The sequence below is a fragment of the Vidua chalybeata genome, chromosome 21, assembly GCF_026979565.1.
Source record: "Vidua chalybeata isolate OUT-0048 chromosome 21, bVidCha1 merged haplotype, whole genome shotgun sequence".
Lineage (NCBI taxonomy): Eukaryota > Metazoa > Chordata > Aves > Passeriformes > Viduidae > Vidua > Vidua chalybeata.
Genome location: NC_071550.1, coordinates 7,977,746 through 7,995,639, shown reverse-complemented (window position 1 = coordinate 7,995,639; position 17,894 = coordinate 7,977,746). Strand labels below are relative to the sequence as shown.

The 17,894-nt window shown below is 47.2% G+C and overlaps 1 protein-coding gene across 1 annotated transcript in view; it reads left to right on the top strand.

Moving 5' to 3' along the window:
* The window catches only part of PAPPA (pappalysin 1), a 173,869-nt gene extending 156,789 nt beyond the window's left edge, over positions 1-17,080 (top strand). The window contains exons 20-22 of the mRNA XM_053962175.1: positions 1,420-1,491; positions 5,733-5,831; positions 16,647-17,080. Coding sequence (XP_053818150.1) covers positions 1,420-1,491; positions 5,733-5,831; positions 16,647-16,754 — 279 coding nt within the window. The 3' untranslated portion in view covers positions 16,755-17,080. The remainder of the gene's footprint in view (positions 1-1,419; positions 1,492-5,732; positions 5,832-16,646) is intronic.
* The last annotated feature ends 814 nt before the right edge of the window (positions 17,081-17,894 follow it).

Below are 17,894 nucleotides of genomic sequence, written 5' to 3'. Positions count from 1 at the left end.
TGAACTGCTTCCTTTACTCTCCCCGCTCTCACTTTGTTGATTGGCCTTGTTTATTTTCAAACCTAGAAAAGTTTCCTTTCTTTCCTCTCTGAAGTGCAATAAACAGAAGGGGGTGTGGGGAGAAAAACCCTCACCATTTGTGGCAGGCAACAGCCTGGAAATCTCCAGTTGTCTGTCAAGAGCGCGCCGGGGGAATGTGTGACACCGTGGGGCCCCGCACCTTGCAGCCTCCCTCCCTCCCTCCCAGGGGATAAACAACATCCTCCCCTCCCCAGCCACTTCTCTGCTCACACAGACAGGCCCTGTTGCGAGGCAGGTGGGGCAAGCTGGGCTTGACTAATAGTGGAAAATCCAAGAGCATCGGAAAGATAAACAGCCCGAGTCAGATAGTATAAAAGTCCTTTTTTCTCGCACACGCCAGGTAAGCTTCAAATGACAGAAACTGTAAAAACAGGCTGAGGTTCCCCTGCAGATGGAATAAATTAGCCCTGAGATGAGCAGGGGAAGGGATGGCTTGTGCGTTGGGTCTTCCCAAATGTTAATCCCTTCCTTCCCCAGGCCTCCATCCAAGCCTGAGCCCACACTTTAGGTGAGTGCCTGTGTGCTCTTCTTGCTCAACTGGACACTGTAGTGCTTCATCCATGGGCAACAAACCCAAAAGAACATTGCTCCTGATGTCCTGCTGGATGGATGGGAGTCCTATCTCCAGGACAACCATGGTGTGGAACCACCATCTCCATTGACCATCCAGAGTTTTCATCCACTCTTTAAATCTAGGTGCCCCTGTAAGTGTCATTATCTAGGAGGCTGGTCATCATTTCTGCCCAAAACTAAGTGTGCAACATTTTTCTATTGACAGAGTTGGTAGAGAAATTATTATACAGCTCATAAAATGTAGCCAAGGGTGCTGTCCTGTCTGGGGGTTATTCTGAAGGTGTGTGGTGGGAGGTGCTTTCATTTAAGATGGTGCTAAAATGTGTCTGAAAATCCATCTTTAGCTGCTTCCATCTTCAAGAATCAAAGGTATGATGGACAGTGAAAGAAAGCAATTCATGGCAGCACCAAAGAAATCCCTAAATTAATTCCTAGAATGCCTCCCCCCTACCCAAGAGCAAAAGTGGACCTGTGCCTTTGCCTTTCCCTGCCACGTTCCCCAACCATGAGTGAAATATTGGGCATGACATTTTAGGAGAACCTCAAATATTATTTTAATCTCAAATGCTCTGTTATTGCAAGTGTCAAGTCCAACACTTCTTGTAAATACCTGGAGGACAGCCAGGTCCTGAGAACACAAGAGGTGTTAGGAACTGAACTTCATTGGTTAAGTACTGGAGAGCCATAGGAGCCAGCACACTGACTTTCTGTACACTGATTTCTTTGTCTTAACCTGTTGCTTTTTTTTTTATTTCTTCCCTCCAGAGTGTTGTCTGCACGGCAGGACTCAAGTGGTACCCTCACCCTTCCCTGATTCATTGTGTTAAAGGCTGTGAGGTGAGTTTGGCTTTAGCTCAGGTGGTCCGTGGTGACTCTCCTAAATCTTACAGAAACAATCACTGCAGGCACATGGGCTGTAAATTCTGGTTTTCAAGTGGGGCAAGCAGGATTTTGCCCTGATCACCCTATGACACAGACTGATTGCCTGCATCGATCCTGACACTCAGTAGGGAAATTGGTGGTTTTCCCAGAGATGATGGTTGGTGACTCTCACAGGAGTTAAATGATCAAGCAGATCAAAAACACTGATTGACCAAAAGAAATTCCCAGAATCTGGGAGTTTCTGGGAAGTTGCAAAAGCCTTCCCGCGTTTTTCCTTGATCTTGACTTATTTGAGGGACAATTCTTTCCAAGGCCAGCCAAGCTTTGGGCATTGGTGTGGGCAGAGAAAGTTTAGGAAAGCCAGGGATGATACCACTGGGTGGACAGCACAGCTGGACATGGAGCAAATCACACCTCCCTCCACTGGCCACCTCTGTCTAAACCAGAAAAGAATAATCAGAAGCATGCAGTTACATTTCAGCTGTGATAGACTTTTAGAGTCTTGCAAGTTACTTGAGAAAAAGTAATTATTTTGAAGGATGTTGTTTCTGCCAGCAATTTTTGAAATGTCTGAGAAGACTGAAGATGCTTCTGTGGTTAAACAGGGCTGGAGCACCTCTGTCTGTGTGATGGCACTCATGTGGTTTCCATCACACAGCCCTTGAGTATCTCACCCACAGCAAGGAGTCAATCCTTGTGGTACCTCTGGAAGGTTGGGAAGCTCCATATCCATTTTGGAAATGAGCTGGCTCACAGGCAGAGGCAGAGATGGCGATGGGCAGTGGCAGAGCTGTGTCTTCCCTCCACGTGTCCTGACTTTCTGCCACACTGACCAGGCTCTCAGCACCTAGTAACCCAAGCACTCTGAAGTTATTTGCCCAAAGTGTCAGAACATGGGACTGAATTCCTGAATATGACACAAAGCTCCAGACCACACTGCTGTGGGATGTGATTTGTCTTGAAGTGAAAGACAGGTTTCCTTCGCATACAAATGTTGGGCCCAAGAGGGTAATAACTCTCCAACAATGTAATAGTTTCTGTCTAGCTGTTCCCTAAATGAAAAGCATTCTGCTGTCAGTGCTCTGAATGTCATGAGCTGTCTCACGCATCGCATTCATGCAGGCTGGCTGGGTGCCCCCATTCTCCAAAGAGAGCTGAAATAGCATCCAGCCACCATTAAAAAATGCCATTCAGGTGCTGATGCACCACTGGATATCCATCCTCCTGCTGTTTAAGGATAGTTGTTACTGAGACAAACTTTGCAATGATGTAATAATTTACCAGAAGCCATTATTACTGACATGCTTCTTCTCAGCATTTTCTTCCTTTCCATCACTGCTAATTGCCAGAGCCCTCTGCATCAACAGGAACTTTCTTCTTTTCAACATTCATTCAGCAGTGTCACTGCATCCTAATCCATCATTTGGGAAGGCTTTGCCCAGACAATTGATAATGGCCTCTAGCATCATTTTCAGAGTATGATGCTTCCAGGATCCACGGATGGGCCAGAGCTTGGCATTAAGATTTCAGAAGAAATGCCATCTTCACCAAGCCTTTTTTTTTTTTTTTTTTTTTTTTTTTTCCATGACTATGGAAACAGAGACTAATAAGCCAGTAGGTCAATAATGCTGGGCCATTAAGCTGATACAACCCCTAATGTATGAACATCCTTAGCATTAGGGAGGCTTCCCCGAACGGGAGGCTGTAAGTGGGGCATTATTTGGCTCTTGGTGATCGCAGTGGGAACCCCTGCAGCTGCTGCAATGTGATTTTTTGTCGCTCCCTAGTGGCAGGAACAGAGGCTTATGAGTCAGCCGCGTGCTTGCCTGCACTTAACTTGGGTGTTTCAGTAGCAAACGAATCCCTCTGGACTTCATGTATCGTCCTCCAAAAATATCAGAGCACTAGGACGTGCATGAAGAGCAACAGAGAGCTCACCCTCCACAGCCAGGCCTCCAGGGTCTCCCAAGCAAGGATTTTGGTCCCAGATCAGAATAGATGCTTTTTGTCCCATTCTTCTCCTCCTCCAAAGGACTGGCTTGTCTACTCCGTGCCAGAGCAAATTCTTCCATGAGTTTCTTTATGGATTTTCCAGCATTCAAAGGTGTAGGGTACAGGCATAGGGATGGAAATTTAAAGTCAACATTTCCCATCAAGCAGGCACAGCCAGGCAACACAAGAGAAACATGGAGAAGCCTGCAGAATTTCCTGTGAGGTTGAGCAAAGTTCACAGTTTTAAATATGACTGTGTTGGCCTCAAAATATCTCTTCATCTATTTATAAATCATTCCCTTTTAACTCTTGGAATACTAATTAAATTGGAAGTGGGCTTTCAAGTCAAAGTCTTTGCCTGTATAAATAAATCAATATCTGTGGAAATCAGTGGAGTTAAGACAGTTTAGAGGGACAGCAGCCTCACACTGTAACTCTGATTTCCTTGTCAATATTTGCAGTATCTGCACGTAATTAAACAAGTGACACTCAACAAGTCTGTCCCCTCCTGGTAGTCCTGCTGTGGTCTGATATTGCCATCATTGCCTACGTTTCCTCCACCTGATAGAAATATTTAAATTTGCAGCACATCAGCAGTAAAAGTGTGCATTTGCCCTGCTCCATTGAGTTCATTTCAATTCTGATGAGTGTGGCCATGGAGAGCTCTGGGGAGAGCACAGTGAGCTCTCATGGCTGCTTCTTCAGGTATCCATCATCTGAGACACTCTGGCTCTGCAATTGATGCAAAATCCTCCCAGGAAACCTCCCCAAGACATCCTGCCTGCTCTGCAATGATGTCTTCTTGCAGGAGAGTCCCTGGTGTGTTTTGCTCAGTGCAAAATAAGTGAATTTTTCAATGAGCAGATAAAATGGGAATGGCCTCATGAGCGTGTGCATGGAGAGTTACAGAGATATGACTGTGCTCTCTGCTGATCATTTATTTTTCTGAGTTTCATTGCTGCCTGGGATTCTCACACCTAGTATGGACCTTTTTTTTTACTCTTGGGTACAGCTTAGACTTCCAGGGAAGACTTCTGTACTTGCAAACCAAGAGGGCTCCAATGTGTAACTTCAGGCCTTTCCTTCAGAATTGTGGTTATTATTCAGGCCCTGTGCAGCACATGGACTAGTGATCACATTGCCCAGCCTAATGACCACTTTTTTTTTTTTTTTTTTCCCCAAGGTGATTTATGAATTTTACTTAGCAGTCCCTCTGAATGATTGCCATTATCCCAGCTCTGAGCTGTGGAGTGGAGGAAGATCACATGCCATGGCCAAGGTCTCCTTCTGCTGTTCAGAAAACAGGAGAACATGGTCCCTGTGCTGAGCTCAGACCTCTTCCATTCCTCCTGGTGATCTGTTTTATGCCCTCGTTGCTGACATGTGTTGTGAAGTCAGAACTGTGGTGAAAAGCTCAGCTATTAAAAGCAAGCCCATTTTGCTGCAATACATAACCTTCTTCTTATCCCACACAGTTTAGGAAGGTTAGCTTAAAATTATCAAAGGTGCCACAATTTTAGATGCCTGGATGCTGTCTCTGGGCCTAGTCAAATTAATATTCCTGAAGCATCCTCTTATGTGGGATGTGAAGAGGCAACAAGGGCTCATTTCCCTTCCATCTACTGTCCTTTTTTTTTCTGTCTGTTTTGAAGGGAAAGGGGAATAATTATCTCTTGCTTTTCAGGGCAGCTCGTATGTTACAAACTGTATGGTTCCTTCAAATTTTAGTGGTTTTCTTCTGAAATATTGTTACAGGTTTCAGGATTGTAGAATCATAGAATGGTTTGGGTTGGAAGGGGCCTTAAGGTCATCCATTTCCAATCCCCTGCCATGGCAGGGACACCTTCCACTGTCCCAGGCTGCTCCAAGCCCCAGTGTCCAACCTGGCCTTGGGCACTTCCAGGGATGGGACATCCACAGCTTCTCTCTGCCAGGGTCCCACTGCCATCACAGGGAGGGATTTCTTCTGGACATCTAACCTAAATTACCATTCTTTCAATGTGAAGCCATTTCCCCTTGTCCTGTTACCACAGTTCCTGATGAACAGTCCCCCTGCAGCCCCTGCAGGCACTGGAAGGTGCTGTGAGGTCTCCACACAACCTTCTCTTCTCCAGCCACGACTTTCTCACCCTGTCTCCGTAAGGAAGGGACTCATTTTATCCATGTCCACACTCTCAGCCTTTTCCTGGTTTTTCCTTTTTCAGCCTTTCATGGGGGACAACTACTGTGACTCCATCAACAACAGAGCCTTCTGCAACTATGATGGTGGGGACTGCTGTGCCTCAACAGTCAAGACCAAAAAGGTAGGGATGCCCCTTCCTCTTTTCATGGGAATTCCTTGTTGAATGCTGCTTTGTGCCTGGAAAAAAAAAAATATTTTTGCTCCAAAAAGGAAGGTCCAATGTCTCAGAAGGACCTTCAGCCCAGGCATCAGCTCACCATAGGCACTGAGTTCTTGCTGGTTCATTTATCATCCATCCTCCAAAGGGAAACTAAAGGCTAGAAGTCATTAGGAAAATAGGAGAGAGTAAAAGGAAAGCATTTCTTTGATCCATGTGTACCCACATGTGCCTGGCTTGCTGCTGACTGTCCCATCCTAGATTGGGACAGAGAAGAATGTAGAGCAGGGCAGCAGGGCTGGGTGGAGATGTCAAATATTTTTTGCACAGAGACCACATAGACCAGAGCCTTGCAAAAAGAGACAAGCTAGTGACACAGATCTATAAAATCATTATTTAAGGTAGAGATAATGCTTAGGAAAGTAAAATCCACTGTTTTTTATCACTCAGCAATGAGGGGGTGAAGTGGTAATTTCCTGGAAGCAGGATCCAAATAGACAAAAGAACATCCTTATTGGCACAGTGTGTGTTTGAGTAATAGAATGCGTTGCCACCGAGTCTTATTAAGAACAAAATTATATTTGAAGTCAAAAAAAGAACAGGCCTATTTGTGGAGCTTTGCTCTATCAGTGGCTTTTAGACACTGTTATCTGGATGCAGTTTCTGGCTGAGGAATATCTGAACCCTTGGCTGTTTGAGCCTGGGGAAGAGTCCCTCCACACACATCCCCCCTTTTTCTGCTTCTTTAACACACATTTCTGAGCACTGTTAGAGACAGTGACTGGGGTGATAGAGCTTGTGGCTTGGAGCAGTACAACATTTTATAGGTTTCGAACCAGCAGGGATTTGGAGCTATGTTCCTCCCCAAAAATAAAGCAAATTTTAGCCTCTGGCAGGTGAATATTTTACCTTATCTTCCAGATTTGTGTGTAGAACAGAATGAAAAATCCAGATGCATTAAGTATCTGATACATATTAATAAATAAAAAAACCTGAGGGAGCTTGAACTCAACATATGACACCATCCATGTTACCCAGCTGAGGAAGAAAATCCTCTCTGCAGAGGTGCCAGCTTTGGCTGGAGACTTCTTTTCCTTGGTTCAGCATTGTGGGCTGTCTCTGCTCCATTTGGGAACACTGGGGAAGGGAGATGGACACGCCCTGGCAAGTGGAAGGAGTTAATTTCTCCTCTGGGGAAAATGCAGGGGAAGAGGTTGTTTCCCTAGCTGTGCTCTTTTTGGACAAACATTCCCTTCTATTGTGGTGTTTCTTTTGAAAAAAAAAAAAAAAAAAAAAAAAAAAAAAAAAAAAAAAAAAAAGTCCTTGGAACCACATGCAGGGAAGCCTAGGCAGGGGAGCTCCTCTGTTCCCCACCAGTGAAGTAGGGCATGGAGACCCCAAAAGGGGCTCCCTTCCTATCTCTGGCTGATTTTCCACCTCCTTGGGAGGAGCAGCCCAACAGCAGCACAGCTTGCTCGCTGACCTCCCACCACCCAGGAGGGCAGAGCTGGAAGTGCCCGGTAGCTCAGCATGGTGTAGGTCTTCTCCTCCCAAAACAGCCTGCCTGGGAAACTTTATCTCACTGCCTGCAGGCTGGAGAGCAGGCGATGAAAAATCCCAAACAGTGTCAGAAGAACAAAAGCGAGGTGCCTGGGAGGGGACTGACCCAAACCAGCCCCATCAAGACAGGAGCTAAGGGCACAACTGAAACACAAGGGATGTGAGAGCTGAACTGGCGGGGGGGGGGGGGGGGAGGGATGGGATCAAGGTTTGGGAGCAGAATTTATTGCTGGGCAGGGAGTTAAGACCAAGTGGGATCTGCACAGAGTTGTGAACACTTACCAGCCAGGCGACTCACGCTCAAAATATCTGCTGCTTCCCTGCCACCCAGAAACCAAGTGACCTCCCAAGGAGGGGAAGCACTTTGTAGCCCAGTGGGTTGCTGTTTTCTGTGCTAAAACTGCTCGATGCAAAGGGCAAATGGTCAGAGATGGGCAGCTGGTCACACGTCTGATTTTCTCTATGGAAGGGGAGGTTTCGTAGCTTTTTGGAGATAAGTCTGCTTTCACAGACTTCCCTGGGAGCTGGATCGTTGTGACTGGGGAATTAGACTTGCCCTAGCTGGCAGTTTAGAAACCCCCATCCTCGAGATCACACAGGTGGAGGGCTGAACCATGGAACCCATCACATCCCTGGCATGCATTCAGCTTCCAAAGTCTCCTCATCTCTCCCAAAACACCAACAACATCCCAGGAGTTAAATGAGACGCCTGGGAGAAGTGAGGAAAACCACCTTCTCCTTGGATCTTCCACACTAAAAGCGAGATGCTAAGTCCAAGTTTATTACATTTATAGGGTAAAAGGGGGAATAATAACCCAGCCAGGGGGGCTGTGGGGTCAGAGTCAAGGAGGCAGCAGGAGAAACTCGCTCCTGCAAAGCGGCTGCCGACACCTGCGGCAGCAGCCATGGGGCCATGGGGCTTGGCTCTCCCAGTTATTTTCCCATCTGAGGCCTTTGACTGAGACCAGATTTCAGGCCAGGCTGTTCAAATACAGCCCTCCCTTTGAAGAGGTTTATGAGTGGAGCATTACAGGAGATATTCCAAAGGGAAAAACAATGAAAGGTGAGAGAAAAAGGAGCTGAATAAAAATACTCCGCATACCAAATCCTTCCAGCACAGTTTGCCACCTACTTAAAAAGGCACAGTTTTAAAATACACATTGGGTGTAAAAGCCAAAAACCTGGAGGAGACATAGGGAGGGGCGAGTCCCGCTCTGTTAATTCCAATACCAGATGAGGATGTATTTTCATACGGTTGTAGAGAGAGTGAGACACATGAAAGAGACTGCTTTGCTCCTTTTCTTTCAGGGTTACATACTATGTGGCAGATGTGTCAGTCTTTTAAAGCCCCTGCAAGTTTGCCCATAAATGTCCAACATTTATGCAACACCTGTTTTTCTCCCAAAATGTCACAGGACATTTTTAAAAGCTTTAGATTTATCATCTTTTCCCCGCAGCAGCCATTGCTGAGGTGACACATGGTTCACATTTAAGAGAACATAGCAACTCCACACATTATTTTGGGAAAGGGCTGAAGATTAACATTGCACCATGTGAAGATTCAGGAGTTAACAGTCGAGTAAGAGCTGGCTTCAGATCTTTAGTGTCCGCAAACTGTCAAGACTTAAGTTTCACTGCAGTCCCACTACCCTCCCAAGCACACTTTGGGCTGCACACAGTGCTGTGAACAGGCTGCCTGAAAGCAAAATGCTTCAAGCCAAGTTCACTTTAAATCTGAGCCCTCTTACTTAATGTGAGACTTTGCACACTCCTGTTTTGTTGCCCTGAAAATGCACAAGGGACTTCCATGCTTATCCCATGTTTTCCCTTTGCATTTGAGTATTAGCAGGGAATGACCTTGTGGATTCCGTCAGCGAGCAGGGAATAGAGCAGTGTGACTTATCTGACCAAGCACCGACTAATCAGCACTGCTGCTTAGATAGGAAATAATGAGTATTTGCCCTGCACTGTTCACAATCAGGCTGGAGAGCTTAAAAGAAATCATTAAAGACCTCTTTTGAATGCTGCAAGTGGCAACGAATAAATTCAGTCATAATCTGGGCATAAATTCGAGGCAAATGCAGTCAGAAAGCAGGAAAAAAGAGACATTCATCAGCTTAATTATTTGTTGTGCGCTAATTGATGAGCGTCGCCCTGCAGTGGGCGAGAAGCCAGGGCTGGCACAGGGACAAGTGCCACCCAAGGAAGCAGGGACGTGGGCAGGCTGTGTGGGGAGCAGGGAGCTGATGGCAGATCTGTTGCTGGGGCAGGGGATGGGGCCGTGCTGCTCACAGCTTGCCCTGTTCATGACCCAGGAGCAGCTTTGAGAGACAGGAAGGCCATTGCCGGCCAACCTCCAAGGGAGAGAAAGCTTCTGTTGTGTATCTGGAGGGGATAAAGTCTTCCGTGAAGGACAAAGCAAAATCCCATCTCCTTTTAATCTTCCTCCCCTCCTGACCCAGCACAGGTTGCCAGCTCCCTTCTGCCTGGCTGCTCTAGGAAGCTGCTTCTTGCTTTGTATCCTGCTGCAGATTAAAGAAGACACTATTCTCTAAAACATTACATACGTGACACTGCCAGAGTGAGGGAAATAAATAACCTGGGCATAACTGGCTGTCTCTGGGCTCCTGGCCACCGGTGAGGAGCTTGTGGGGTGTGCAGCATTGCTGGGAGAGGCTCTGGCTGTTTCCTCTGATTCATTTCAGGAAATCTTCTCTCCAGTAACTGTCTCCTCCACTTCTTTTCTTCCCCTTCCCTTTTATAAGTTTTCCCTAGACAAGACTGTCTAGAAAGGCCTCACAGAAATCAGAAGTTCTTTCTTTAGGCTCTGCTTATGTACTTTGTTCCAGACTGGGATTGCAGATTTGCCTGGTTGAAGGTCCTGCAGTCTGATCCCTGTAGATTTAAATACACTGAATTTGCTGTTTTAAAATTCCCTCAAATTCATCCATTTGTAAGGATGAACTTTCATCTGTCTTTCCTGTCTGTCTTTCCTTTTTGTCGTATAAGGGATAAACATACAGCTCCTATGAGAAAAACCTGCCTCACTCAATTATCACTCAGATTTCCCTTCAACTGCTTTGCCCCATAGCACTTGGTAAAAAAAGAGAAAAATGGTCCTGTCCCTTCAGCCTCTTGACATTTCTGTCCAACACCTTGGAGAGGAAAACCAGCAAGTGCCTTGGCGGAAAACAAATGAGGGCTTGTGGTAGATAGAGGGCTGTGTGGGATTTATCCAAAGCTTTGCTTATCTAAGAGATAGGCCAGTTATCAAAACCTCTTCAGAGCCTTTATGGCCGAGAATTCAAGGCCTAAAGAAAGGAGCTTTGAACTGAGGGGCTGCTGCTGGCTCCAGCAGGGATTTCCAAAAGCTGTCCCTGTCTCCCTGGGAAGGGAAGGGATGAGTCTGCACTCCTACCCCTAAGCCAACAGAAATAACCACTTCTTGGTATCTGGGATAAATAAGCACCTTCTCCCAACTCTCTGACTGCAACACAGGCCTGTCTTAGGCAATCTCAGCTCTTTCTCCATTGCCACAACATGGTTTTGAGGCAGTTTGGTGCCATTAGAAGCTTAAGTGACCACCCCAGCTGAGGAAATCCTGTTTATCCAGAAGAACTGATGCTCCTGCCACGGTGCTGCTCCTAACTACTCGCCTGTCCCCAGCTGGGTGTGTTTGTCAGCTCTATAATTAGCCAGGGAGCTAGAATGAATGGTGGGTGAGCAGGGAGGAAGGCAGGATACAAAGCTGAGTGTTGCTTCATGTCTCTGGAAGCAGCTGAGCACTCCAAGCACGCGGGTTCTCCCCAGCGTGTGGGTGAACTCACTTCCCCACCAGCCCTCGGTCACAGGCTCAGTGGCTGTAGCTGTTTGCCATGTGAGAGGAGCATTTCCAGTCAGGGTTGGTTGGGATGGGAGCTTATTTTGGGGCTCAGAGCTTGGTTTCATAATCCTTCAGGGAGGCTTTCCAGGCGTCAACAAATTAAAAGCAGTGATGGTAGCAGCACATGTTGCCTATCCTGAGAGAACTGTTCTTGGCTTCAAGGGACATGGGGCTTCCCACAGCATACGACATTCCCAGGGGATGTGCTGGTGGAGGGTGTTTGCTTTGCTATCCGACCTCACTTCATTAGCAAGTGTTACAAAAAACAGCGAACAAACCTTCCCTGCTCCACCGCCAGCTATTTGGCCTCTGGGTGGTCTGGCTCCTATTAAATCTTTGGTGATTATTTAGACTAATTACATTCATGTTTGCACAATCAGTAGCACGAGAGTAGGAAGCACAGCTGATTGCTGAGCAACTGAGCTCCGTGTGGTTTGGCAAACGGGCTCCCTCGCTCTGCTCCGCGGGCAGGCGGGGATGCGGGATCCATGCGGGCTGGGCTTTCCCAGGAATCCCTGCTGGCTTTGGGCCATCCTGCTCCCACTGGTTCTGGTGAGGCAGCTCCCAATTTGCACACGATGGAGAGAGCAGAGCATCTGTTGTGTTCAGCTGGGCTACAACTCGGAACACCACAGTTGCTGGTTTCACTGGAGGAAAGTTCAGTTTATAGTGGGGTAGTTAACAAAAACTCAGGCTTTTAGAACTGCATGTGCTGCATGGAGAGGAGGTTTCCTGCCAGCTTTGTCTTCCCAGGCCCTCTGGAGCAGTGCCCTAGGTGTGAACCCACATACCAGCACTCCGAGCTAAACGGGGCTCGCTCTTGCTCCGTTATCTCAAACTGGTGACCTCAATGCTGAAAACCACTGGGAAGACCCTTCCAAGATGCTTTTTTATCCCACAGGAGCCTTGTCAGGGAACAGAATAGTCCCTGGTGTTTGAGCTGGGAGGCTCTGGGGAAGCACAGGGCTGTGACACTCAGCACAGGCTGCCACACTTATCTCCCAGGCCACACTGCCCGCCGAGGCTCTGCCTGCAGCAGGGCCTCTGCAGCCCCAGTGTGGCCTGTCTGGGAGATTTCGCAAACACTTCAGGGCTGAAATCTAACAACAGCCTGTTTCCCAACACTTTGCAGCCCTCCTCCCCTGCTTCCCCCTCCCTGGGCCCGATCCTGCCCACCCTGGTGCTGTGAACCAACCCCCAGGCACGGGCAGAAGGCACAGCCAGGTCAGCCTGATACCAGACTCTGTGAGGGACAAGCTTACAGCCTTTGCAGAGCTGTTTTCCATCCCTCCCTCTACCTGTCTGGGATTTCTCCTGTCAACATTCCCACCAATTCCCTACAGACTGGTCTTTCTCAGCGGGGATCAGCCTTGGGATGTCACCAGCCTCTTCAGATAGGTGCATGTAGTGAGGAGTTATGACCTCTCACTCGTTCCATGACCTGCATCCCAGCTCTGCATTGCTCTGTCACATTGTTGCCTTTGTTCCCACAGTTGGGAGCACAGCATCCAGCACAAATCTAGCCCTGTTTCTAAGAGACAGTTTGAATTTATCCAAAGTCTCATCACTCAGTGTGGGAGAGGATGCTTAGGGCTCCCATGCCTTGGTGGAGAAGGAAGTCTGAGGTCAAATGGTGGTGAGTTGGTCGAGGTGTTTTGGATCCCCTGTGAGTTACACCTGGGTGTGGGTGCCAGCCTCCCGCCCAGCCTGTGAGCCCACACCTGCTGCCCTTGCTCCTCAACGTTCAGAGCAGGATGTGTCATGTCCTGCACACTCCAGGTGACAGGAATGATGGAGGTTGTGTCTCTTTTCTCTTGATGATGGATAGTCTGGTCCAGTGTGGTTCTGCTGTGACTCACATTCCCCTGAGCGTTGTTGATCCAGTGCCATGACTGTTTTGGATCATCTCCAAGAGCTGTGTACATAGGTGTGTGGTGCTGTGTTCTTCACTTATGTCTTTTTCAATCTACTTTAGCTGGTCTGAGGATACAGTATTTTGCATTACTTTATCAAATGTCCAAGACAAGCCCTAAGTTTAATTTTTAGCTTTTTTTCTCACCCTCCTAGACTTTTTCTGGGTTTTCTACATGGGGAGATGGACATAGGTGAAATGCAGGGCTTGGTGTTTTGAAGGAAGAGGAGCTGACTCCTTACTCCTGGCTCTACCCTGGGTCTATCTGGAAATTCCAATGCAGGTCGTGTATTCTGGTAATGAGCTGGGCTTTCACAGACCTATTTAAAAAGAAAAGAGGCAGTTAATCTTGGAGTATGTATATCTGGGCTCCACACCTAAATGGGCTATCATTCAGTGAAAGGCTCAGCATTTATTATTTCTAGCACATCCAGCAGCTCTACTTCATGGCTGTGTACTCCAGAGGCTATCACTGTGTGAGCCCAAGGCAACAGACAGTCCTTCTTCTAAGGGCTTTTACAGTTTCCCTGAGCTGGGTACTTCAGACAGTCCCAGCAGATTCTGTGTGTGGGTTAAATTCCCTAAATACCTATGGAAATCAGGTCCTTGGGGAACTCAAATGTGTATTTGTTATAAATGTTGCTTGAAGTGGAAAACCAGGTACTACTGCTAAGTTTTTAGAGAATTTTGTCATGTCTAATATGACTGTGACTGTGCTTATTACCCATAGAAATCTCTGCCTTTTCACATAATAGAAAACTGATCTCTGGAGCTCACTGCCATAAGACAAAACAATTCATCTATCTGGACAATAGCACTGTAAAAATCAAATTGCATAAAAAGCCTCCATAAGGGACATAAAGTGAATAAGATTGATCTGATCAGGAAGAAACCCTTCTCCATCAGGCTACCCACTGCTGGGAACTGCTGCTGAGCCACAAAGCTGTCTGCTCTGGGGGTCACAGCTCTGCCTCAGAGAAAGCTTCTGCTCTTCTATCCATGACCACTATTGGGAGACAATAAACAGCCAGACATTTCTTCTCTGGTTGCTCCATCTCCCCAGGAATTGGCTGGAATGCAGCAGCAATCCAGTCTCGTACGTGCACCTTTTCAGGTCGCTCCAGGGCTGAGCGCAGCCTGTGAGAAAGCAAAGAGGAAAACAAGGGATTCACGAGGAGAAATGGGAGGAGAGAGAATGGAGGAGGTAGAGCATTTCAGGCAACATCAAACTCATGCCACTTTGGGTGTCTAAGGCTGCTGTTTCAGCAGAAAGTAGGTGAGGGGAATGTGAGCTGGTGGTTTGGAGACAGAGCCATGCAGGGCTTTCTCTCCTGGCTCTGATGTTCCCGCAGGTGAAATGGGAGCTCCATTTGTTTGGGATCTCCGTGCCTGCAGCACATCCTGCTTAAGCCTGGACAGCTGACACAGAGATGAAGTGCAGTAGGCTGTCACCACTAATTCCAGACACTTTACTGAAATGCCCGAATTGGGTGTGTAGCTGACCTGCGTTCAATACAAAGTGTGGATCCATCTTCCCTGTCTCTCCTCTGAATGAAGGGGCTACTTAATGTCCTTTGTCAGGTTGTTACAGGCAAACACAGGGAGTCCAGGCCAGGGAGAGGAAAAAGCTTGATCAAGACAAATGAAAGAATCAGGTTCCCAGGTCTCGCCTCCAACCAGTAGCTTCATTGTACATCGGGGAGGATTTTTAAAGTCAAAATCATTGCCAAATCGAGATTGAACTGAATGATTCAGTATAAAAAAAAATGAAAATAGGGGAAAACTCCAGGCATACTTAAATGTTTTGTTTGAGCATTTTCTAAGTGAAACAAGTTTTTATTTCAAGACATAACTTTTGCTGCGAAATAGTCTTTTTTATTTGTTTGTCTTGAAGGGAAAGGTCAAACCTGAAATGTAGCAGATAATCTAAACCAAAATGTTTCCTTCTACACTGAACAGAAAAACTCAATTTTTATTTTGCATGTATCTTTTCTTTTTCCTTTCCAGTATTTTAACTCAGTCATAAAACAATCCCTCCTCAGCCTCCTCCCCAAACCCCATTGTTTACAGACTTCTCTGTATTCCTATCTAAGAATATTCATAACACTGTGATATGAGACAGTCCTGCTCGGGCTGGCTTCTGTTGGATCAAGTCACCCTTAAGCTCCTATTGTTTTCTGCAGTTTACAAACTTATTCAATTGGAAGTTATTTGGATTCATTAGCTTCTAACTTTTTGGACTCTTTCTTCTCTTTGCAAACCCCATATTTGTGCAATTGTAGATTCAGAGTATTCACTGGTTATTTAGTTCATAAGTCACCGAGGCAGTGGCTTGATGAAGAGTCATCAACCTATTCCACCTGGAGGGTCGGGTCTTCTGTGAATGGAATCAAAAGCAAGGGGAGGAGGCTCTCTAAGCCCTGATTTGGTGATGAACGTTGGCTATTTAGTGTCTCTGTCAGCATGTCCCTGCCTTAGGCTACCCAGTTGTGAAATAAAGCTCCACACCCCTCCTTCCCAAATTGTGTTCGTCAGGAGAAAAGCATCCTGGAGAGGGACAGGCAGGGACTCGTGTGGAAGGTCTAGATGGAGATGACAGCACAATGCTGGGCCCGCATTCCTAGATGGGCTGTGGGTGATGCATAGGGAACAGGCAGACTCAGGCATCGTAGCCTGGAGAAAAGTGTTTGTGAAAGGGAGAGTGAACGTGTGGCAGCAGAGCCAGGGGGAGCAGACAGAGCGTGTGCAGCCCTTGCTGGGAACATTGGAACAGGTTGTGGCACTGCCTTGGAAGGAGTGCAAAGGAGGGGAATGAGGTCATTTGTTCAGTCTGTGCAGATGGGAGAAATTCTTGGGAATTCACTTCAGGGCAAGTGAGACACTTGTCCTCTTACCTTTTCTGCAGGTAAATATTGTGATGCAAGAGGCCCAAATCAGCTTTCAGTGGGCAGGTTTCACAGGCTATTGTTTCATCTCCTTCCCACACTTCTCCAGAGGGGTCACAGAGAGATGACAGATGGTGAATGCAGCAGTCTCCCACTGCATTCCTCTGCTGTGCCTCAGTGCCTGTTAACTGCATCTCCTGACCTCAAATACAAGAGGTATTCCGAGAAGTCTCTGCTGGACCCCAGCTTCACTGATCTGTGAGACAGTGCTTGGTTCTGCTCCTGAGGAACTGAACCCAAGAACATTCATAGTCAAGTGCACAAATGGACTTAAAGCAGCAGCACCCAAACCATAGACCCTTAGGAACCTCCATGCAGCACCAGCTCAGCACTAACATAAATCACTGTAAAAAATAACATAGTGAAGATTGCAGCTGATCTCTGAAGATTTCACCCCAGACACCTTTTTTTTTTGTTCTCCAGGCTGCTGTAAGTGTGTTCCTTCCTTCATGCCTTTGTGTTTTTGTCTTCTTTCCCAGGTGACACCATTTCCTATGTCCTGTGACCTACAAGGAGAGTGTGCTTGCCGGGATCCCAACGCCCAAGAGCACAACCAGAAAGACCTCCGTGGCTTCAGTCTTGGGTAAAGCCAAGTGACATGGAAAGGAGGACCACACTGCTCAAGGCAGGCTAGGAGAGACACCACATCCCTTTTGGTATCGTTTCTAACATTTAGCTGCTCAACTGGATGGCGTTTCTGCACCAGGGACCCTTAGAATTCAACCAGTCTGCCTTTAATTTTTGTCCAAGGAGAACTTAAAGTAGGGGTTTATGTATTAATTATATCTTAAATAGTGATCATGAGAAAAAAAAACAACCAAGAGTCAAGTCAAGATGACTTCATGTACCAAAACAGCATGTTATGCCCACCTAATTTGAACAGCTCATATCTAGATTCAAGGCGAGAAACAAACTATTTATGTACACATATTTATAGAAATAAGTAGAGAAAGAGAGAGAGAGTGAGAGATTATGATCAACGCAAAAACACTTTCCCCTCCCCAGCACTCACAACTCAGACCGTTCGTGGAAGAGGCTGAGCTCTTGGAGGACTCCAAGCTGAGCCTTTTCTGATGCTGAATGCCAAGGTATCGCATGCTCGGGGCACTGTGGTTGGGATGGGATCTCCACAGGACTGGGCCTCTTGGCGAGTGACTTGCCAGGCACCCAGCCAGCTCGAGATGAGGGATGCATCTGCTCCTCACAGGAACGCTACTTCCAGCCAGGCAGCTCAGCAGACTGCAGTGGCCTTTCTCTACAGCTCCTCCTTCTCCCCCTGCCCTCAAAGAGCCAACAAAAAGCCCCCTTGTAGCCTGCAGGGCTTCTGGGGTGTTTCTGTGTGGAGCTGGGCAGGTGGTCCCGTGGTGGAGTGAGGGAGTGGGGAGTCTAAGGACTGGCATTGAGGAACATGGATGATTGCTTCTGAGGAGCACAGAGGGGAGCTCGCACCCGCACTTGTCATTTGAGCATGTCTGCTGCTGCTACTCCTGCTGCTATGTCCCATACAAATAGTTTCCTTACTGTGTCAGGACAGGGTGAAAAACAACCCCATGCAACCAAACAGTCTGCCTTAAAGCTTACCTACAACCTGCCTTTCAAACCCTCTGGTCCCTTCCTCAGCACTGGGGCAAGAAAACAGGACACCAGCCAGCCAAAGGAATCTGCTTTCTGGTCTCCACCCTGCCAAGTGGTTCTCTAGGCCTCCTCCACCCCACTCTTATGGTGAT